At 48.4% G+C, this 7,524-nt stretch overlaps 1 protein-coding gene across 1 annotated transcript; it reads left to right on the forward strand.

Moving 5' to 3' along the window:
• The first annotated feature begins 5,580 nt into the window (after positions 1-5,580).
• Positions 5,581-7,311, forward strand: MAGEF1 (MAGE family member F1). Its single transcript, XM_039241649.1, has one exon. It carries the CDS (start codon positions 5,834-5,836, stop codon positions 6,785-6,787), a length of 954 nt encoding a protein of 317 aa, XP_039097580.1. The 5' UTR covers positions 5,581-5,833; the 3' UTR covers positions 6,788-7,311.
• The last annotated feature ends 213 nt before the right edge of the window (positions 7,312-7,524 follow it).

Raw genomic sequence — 7,524 nt, forward strand, 5'->3', positions numbered from 1 at the left:
TTATTGCTGGGATCAACCCATTTCATCCAAAGTCAGTACTTCTCAAACTTTCCCGCGGAAGTACACCGAGAACAGACAAAAGGAATGCCTTCAGGTCCCCCAGGGGACCCCGCAGCCGGAAGCTCCTGCCAGCACACCCCCGCGCTCTTTGAAGGCTTCTGTTTTCCCTTAAAAATTCATGAGAATTTTACATTCTGTTCCATGATATATCTGAATTTCTTTTAATATGAAGATGTTTAAAATTATTCACCTCAAGGAAAACTGATGCTCCTGAAAGAAATACTGTGTTTATCTGGAGGCTCAAGTATCCTCCTTGGAGAAGAACCTATAGCCTAAAATCCAAACTCCCGACAGGCAAGGCTCTATACAATCTGGCCGTCACAACCCTCTCTGCCTCCTTCCCACTGCCCCGTCACCGGACCACCTGAATTCCTGTCACTTCCTGATACGCCAGGTTCTCCACAGCCTCTGTGTTCCTGCTTGGACCCCTCCTTCCTGTGCACCCTGTTCTACCTGCTGACAACCCACTCTCCTTAAAGGCCTCACGGGGAATCAAACACCACCTTCCACATGAAATTCCTCTGACGGCTCCTGACAGACGCAGCATGAAAGATTGCATGATGCTGTGAAAACAGCCTGTGCTTTGGAATCACAAGCCCGGGGTTCAAATCATGCCTCCAACTCTTGACATTCCTCTTAGATTCCATTTGTAAAATGCGGGATAATCACACTTCTCTCACAGGGCTGTTACAGGGATTGAATCACATTCAAACAACAGTGAAACTTCTTGTATTACCCCCAGGATCTCGTGGCTTGAAAGATTTTGGTTATTAAATCAAACACATTTATGGAATAGCAGCCTGCTTTTTAAAGTTCCCTATCCTAGGGGCGCCTGGGTGGCTTAGTCGGTTAAGCGTCCCACTTTCGCTTAGGTCATGATCTCGCGGTTCGTGGGTTCGAGCCCCGAGTCGGGCTCTGTGCTGACTGCCAGCTCAGAGCCTGGAGCCTGTTTCAGTCTGTGACTCCCTCTCTCTCTGACCCTCCCCTGCTCACGCTGTCTCTCTCTCTCTCTCTCTCTCCTAGAAATAAATAAAAACCTTAAAAAATTTAAAAAAAAAAATAAAAAAATAAAATAAAGTTCCCTATCCTATAGAGCTTTTTTGAAGACTGAGAGTGGTCCCAGCCTTTCCTCTCCTGCCTAACTTTAGGGACTGGGACTTGGGAGCCACCCACGGAGACCATAAACACCTTGAGACCACAGCTCTGTCTTCACACTTCTCATGGCACCTTACTCACTCAGAGCCTCGCACTTAGAACACACCTAGTAACCGCTTGTGGCATAAACAAGAAGTTTCACACAGATGACAGGGGGGGAAAGCCCTCTCGAAATTAGCCAGTTGGTGAGCAGAAAGGGGTCATTGTTATGGGAGGCAGAGCTGGAGGCGAGCCCTTCTCCCCCCACCCACCCACAGCAGCACCCCCAGTTATACCAGCTGGCCTCCAACTTCAGCGTGTGAGCCGATTAAAAAGCGCCCTCTCTTCAGTGTCTGGAAACTCCTGCAAGGAAAGTTTGCTGCCCAAAGTTGGCTTTTGACTAGAGTCTTAATAAGAGGCCTCAGCAGGCTATGGCTAGAGAGACAATGTCACTTAGAGGAGCAGCTTGAAGCGGCAGTTAGGAGAAGAATTATTTTAATGAATACATTTCCTTTCAATTGTATGGGAATATCAAGATCCCATTAGAATAGGGAAGCAATTAGAACTAATAAAGATGAATGCACAGTGCTCCGTGCGTGTGGAATAACAAGCAGCCAACAAAGGGACTCCGGAGAGCCTGCCCTAATCCAAATGAACTGGCGGCCAGCGGAGGGGAAACGGCTCTGTTCAGCTGCTCAAAGCCCGTGGGTCCCGCGCATTCTGATCACGGCCAGCGAATGGCGCGAGTTGGGCCTCGGAGGTGGGGGTTGAGGGCCCCCGCCTTGGTCCTGCCCTGGCCTCTCGGGGATTGAGAAGGGCTGTCGGCAGCCCCTTGGCGACGGCCATTCAGACCGGGACCCTGGCTCACAGCCAGCCTCACGCCTGTCCCTCGCACTGGGCCTCATTGTGTCCAGGTGGCAAATGCCTTCTCGCCAACTCTGCTTCGAGGTTTAGAGAGGGGGCGGGACAGTGGAAGGGGGAGAAAGGGGCCCTGTGCCCACCTGCATCTGTCCCCTCCCTGGCTGGCCAGCCCGGTCCGCTCCTCCTCTGCGTTGGGTGTTATGTTACAGATACTGGTGGGTCACAGGCAGCCTAACACAGAAGCACTGTTGCTTACACAATTGCTCTTCAAACAGTAACAAACAATTTTCATTACCCAAGTCAGATCGAATCATCCGCCTAGCCATCCTGCCTCAATCCCAGCCGCTCACACAGGACCCAGGGCTCTGCCCATTCTGCTGTGACAAAACTGGGCTCCTTTTCCCCCCTGGCCCAGGGACAGAGGACAAAGCTCTTCCTCTGATCCCGTCTTTGAGCCGGATCAGTGGCACGGCTGTCAAAACTGTCAGGAGAAATAGTGAAGACAGAAGTCTGCGTGCAGATTGGGGCTCACTCAAATCTGGGGTGACATGTTACTCAGCATCTCTGTGAAGAAGGCACTCAAGAGTTTGGAGGACTCTATTGCCAAGTTTAGAAGGAATCCAACGAGATAACCCTGGCTCTCCACCAAAGCATTCACTGGCCTTAGAAGGAGTGTCAGGACTTGACATTTCTTTACTTAATCTTTTTTGGCCAGACGGTTTTTTCAACCAGGAATGTGTAAACTCGTTCCAAAACGTCTGCATGAGAGACGAGTCACACTCATTACTGAGATTTTTCTACCACTTCTCTTAAAAAAAAAAAAAAAAAAGCGCTGTAACATTTTATATTTCTTAATGATGCAGCACTTTAAAAGTATGTTTACATTAATAATCTTACCCGCAAAATAACCCTGTGGGGACAGGCAAAGCATGGGTTGTCCGGCCTAAAGATGAGCAAACAGTAGCCCAGAGAGGTTAAGTGTCCTGTGCAATGTCACAGAATGAGTGAGGAGGGACACCAGAACTCAGATCTTCTGATCTAGTTCAGCACTTTGTTCTGGGACACACCTTTCCTACACCCACAGAGTGTTGGACATTTCCAAGATAATTCATCCTGCAATTCTGCTTCTCCAGTGCAACTCCCTTATCCCTTTCCACATACTAAACAGTAGCCTAGAGTAGGCTACAAAAGGAAGGTTTCAAGGTAGTAGTCATTGAAGTATTTGTTTTGCTGCCCCTCCCAAGCAAATATGTATACATTTCCTCCCTTTTAATAGCTTAGGTAAAGATTGCTTTAAAAGTCTGCCTATCCAATATAAGATAAGCACAATCAAAACTGTAAAAATGACTGCCTATGTCCCTTCCAGTAGAACACAATCCAGGGATTGTCAAATGATTAAACAAAGTCATTCACTTTTTATACCACCTCCCACCTCTTATACCCAAAGGCCTATTCATTTAGTATTTTTAAAATAGTTTTTAATAACTTTGAGGTATAATTTATATTTTGTGAGATGCAAAGAAATTAAGGCTACAGTTTAGTAAGTTTCGACAAGTACAGCCAAATCAAGACAGAGAATATCTCCATCACTCCCAGAAAGTTCCTGCATACCCCTTTCCAGTCAACCCACTCCAGACCTCTGCTGTTCTCATTTCTATCACCAGAGATTAGTTTAGCCTGTCTTGAACATCCAATTAAATGGACTCATATTGGATGCAATCTTTTATATCTTTCTTTTCTCACTCAACATATCTGCCAGACCCATCCAGGTTGCATCAGTAGTTCCTTTTTTTTTTTTTTTTTTTTTTTTTTTTTTTTTTTTTTTTTTTTTTTTTTTTTTTTTTGGATGCCTAGTATTACATTATTTACTCAGTTTTTTAAATCCAGTCTTATTACTGCTAATTTGTCCCTCGAAATTCTTTCCATTCAGTGTATCTCCAGTATGCTCCTTTCCATGCAAGGAGCTCCTGCATATCTCCTTGGCAATGCTTGAATTAAGAGAAATATGTAAATGGCCTCTTTTATCTCTTAGCACTGTCTTCCAGGTAGGAGTGGTTCTCTCTACCTTCAGGAGAGACAGATAACCAGGCAGTCTAGCACAAGTACATGAAGACAGTCACAAGTACAGTCTTCATATAGAGAGATCTAGGCTGTTGTTTCCGGTCCAGCTCTTAACAGATAGTTGGTTTGGAACAGGTGATTTCTGTGACTATTTTCCCATTTGTAAAATGAGGATAATAATACCTTCTTAATAGAGATTTGTGAGGACTAAATTATATTGTACTCAAAATGTTTGGCACAGTGGGAAGGTAACACTTACTGAGCCCTGGGAAGGAAAGAAGGAAGGAAGGAAGGAAGGAAGGAAGGAAGGAAGGAAGGAAGGAAGGAAGGAAGGAGGGAAGGAAGGAAGGAGGGAAGGAAGGAAGGAGGGAAGGAAGGAAGGAGGGAAGGAAGGAAGGAGGGAAGGAAGGAAGGGAGGAGAAGTGAGAGAGAGAGGAGAAAGAACTGGGGTATGTCGGGGCATCTGGGTGGTTCAGCTGGTTGAGTGTGGGATTCTTGATTTCTGCCGAGGTCATGATCTCAAGATTGAGGGTCTGGCTCCATGCTGAGTGTGGAGCCTGCTTGGGATTCTCTCTCTTCCTGTCCTATTGCATGCCCCCCCCCCACCCCAATGCGTGCTCTCTTCCACAAATAAAATTTGAAAAAGGAAAAAAGAAGTGGGGGTAAAAAGAAAAAGTAATGGGAGTAAAGTTTGATTAGGTCAAAGAATCTTCCCATTCCTCCAGTCAGTCGTTATTTCTGCCAGCTGTACTTCATTATATCTCATCAATTTCCTTTCATCCCTGTATAATCTGCTATCCTCACTCCCTCATTATCCATTTTATAATATTTATGGAGACGCTCTAGGTGCCAGGCACTGTTCTGGGCGCTGGGAATACATCAATGAACAAGACAGGCCAAGATTCAGTTCCTATTCTGCACTATAATAATACTCCAAACTGGATTCCCAGCTTTTGGTGTCCCTACTCCAATCCATCCTGCAGACTGCCACTGGGCAAACTGTAAAGATACAGATCTGGTCCCAAGATTCCCTTGCTTAAACTCCCTGTAGTCGTTTCCCATCGTGTTGAAAATAAATTTCAATATCCCTCGTGTCCTCTTCAAAGTTCTGCCCCAATTGGCCCCCACAGCCTTATCTCCAAGCCTTCACCTCTCTGCACTCTGCACCTGGGGCAGCAAAATCGCGGAAAACCCTAAATACACACACTTACAAACAAGCACTTGCTGAAAAAGCGTGGCTAGAACTCCATTCCTATTTCAACCTTGTCGATGGACACATTTCCCATTCTTCACGTCTTGGATGAAAAAGCCCTAGTTAGCCCCCTCCGGCTCTGGAGCCTAAATGGCAGCAGTGAGGGCACATTTCCCACCACCCTGGCACGGAGACCCAAACCCAGAGGGAGCCGGAAGGGGAGGGGCTTCGCGCGGCCCCGGGGCCACCATCTTGGCGGAGCTGGCCGGAAGTGCCCGGGCGACCCGGTGCGCGGGCGCGCATTGAGGCTGCGCCGGGCCGCGCCGCCGGTCTGTGCCGCGGCGTTGCGGCAACCCTGCCGAGTCCCCTGCTGTGTCGCCCAGCAGCCCGAGAGCCCCCTCTGACCTCTCTCCTGGTTCTCCTCCCGTCGCCCCAGCCATTGTCCCGCCCCTCCGCCGGGGTTTGCGCAGCGGCTTGCACACCCTTCGGCCCGTGTACGCGCTCTGCACCTGCCTCCCCGAAAACATGTTGCAGAAACCCGAGAGCGGAGCTCTCCCCATCCCGCAGGCCGAGGGGGAGAAGGATGGTGGCCGTGACGGTGAGACCCAGGCCCTGACCGCCTCTCAGGAGGAGGCCCCGAGCCGCCTCCGGCAGGAGAGCTCCAAGGAGGATCGTGGCGCCGGGAGGGAGGAGGGGGCTGCGGAGCCCGCCATCACCCCAAAAGGCGCGAGGCCCTTGGCAGCCAAAGCCTTGGCCCGGCGCAGGGCCTACCGCCGTCTGGATCGGACGGTGGCCGAGCTGGTGCAGTTCCTGCTGGTGAAGGACAAGAAAAAGAGCCCCATCACTCGCTCCGAGATGGTGAAATACGTTATCGGAGACTTGAAGGATCTGTTCCCTGAGATCATCGCAAGGGCCGCAGAGCATCTGCGGTATGTCTTTGGTTTCGAGCTGAAACAGCTTGGCCGCAAGCACCACACTTACATCCTCATCAACAAACTAAAACCTCTGGAGGAGGAGGAGGAGGATCTGAGAGGAGATGGCCCCAGATTGGGTCTCTTAATAATGATCTTGGGCCTTATCTACATGAAAGGTAATAGTGCCAGGGAGACACAGGTCTGGGAGATGCTGCGTCGGTTGGGGGTGCGTCCCTCAAAGTATCACTTCCTCTTTGGGTACCCGAAGAGGCTTATTCTGGAAGATTTTGTGCAGCAGCGATACCTCAATTACAGGCAGGTGCCTCACACCAGTCCGCCGGAATGTGAATTCTCTTGGGGTCCCCGGAGCAACCTGGAAATCAGCAAGATGAAAGTCCTGGGGTTCGTGGCCAAACTCCATAAGAAAGAACCCCACCACTGGCCAGTGCAGTACCGTGAGGCCCTGGCAGACGAAGCCGACAGGGCCAGGGCCAAGGCCAGAGCTGAGGCCAGTATGAGGGCTAGGGCTAGGGCCAATCAAAGGGCTGGCATCCACCCCTGGTGAGGCCTGATGCAAAGGTGGCCGGCAGCGTCCTCCTGGTTATGAAAGCTACTGTCTGAGTCATAAGTAGTATCGATGGGTGTAGGCCGTTAATTAGAAGCTGTATTTGTGTAACTAGGATTTAGGTTTTGTATCTTGCTATTTTGTTACATTTTACATACCGTTACACTGATGTTTACAAACGAGACTGTTCTTTTTCCTGTAGGATTTTGTTGTAGGGTTTGCTGGTTTTGTAAAATGGATTGAAAACTTTACACTTTATCCTGTGATCTTCAACAAGTGATGCAGCATTGTAATGCTGTATTAATGATTTGAAGGAACTCAGCAGTATGATCATCTGGTACCAGGGAAAAAATAGCTGATTGGTGTCTAGCTTCCCAGCGCTTTTTGTCTATAATGTATAAAGAAAAAAGACTAGCATGTACCGCTATTGGCTTAGCTATTATAATATCTAGAGAAAAATGAAAATGCAGTAAATTAGAAGTCTATCCTGGTACACTTAATAAATTAAACATTTGTTGAGCATCTGCTTCTGTGTGGTGTTTGGGGCATTTGGGGATAGCATGCTAAACAAGATAAAGGTCCTACTTTTCGAAACTGGAGAGGAAGTAAATAAACTAGAAATTACAGTGCAGGTGAGTTGAAGGCTACAGAGGGACCCCTAACCCAGCTGGAGTGATTGGGTGAGGCTTGCCTGAAATTACTTGTAGTCAGACTTCAGGGGTCTAGGGGAAAGATGG

The sequence above is a fragment of the Hyaena hyaena genome, unplaced genomic scaffold (genome assembly GCF_003009895.1).
Source record: "Hyaena hyaena isolate Hyena2069 unplaced genomic scaffold, ASM300989v1 scaffold_199, whole genome shotgun sequence".
In the NCBI taxonomy this organism is placed as follows: Eukaryota; Metazoa; Chordata; class Mammalia; order Carnivora; family Hyaenidae; genus Hyaena; species Hyaena hyaena.

Excerpts from the sequence above, each read along its gene's own strand:
- MAGEF1 (XM_039241649.1), top strand. The coding sequence starts at position 5,834 with ATGTTGCAGAAACCCGAGAGCGGAGCTCTCCCCATCCCGCAGGCCGAG.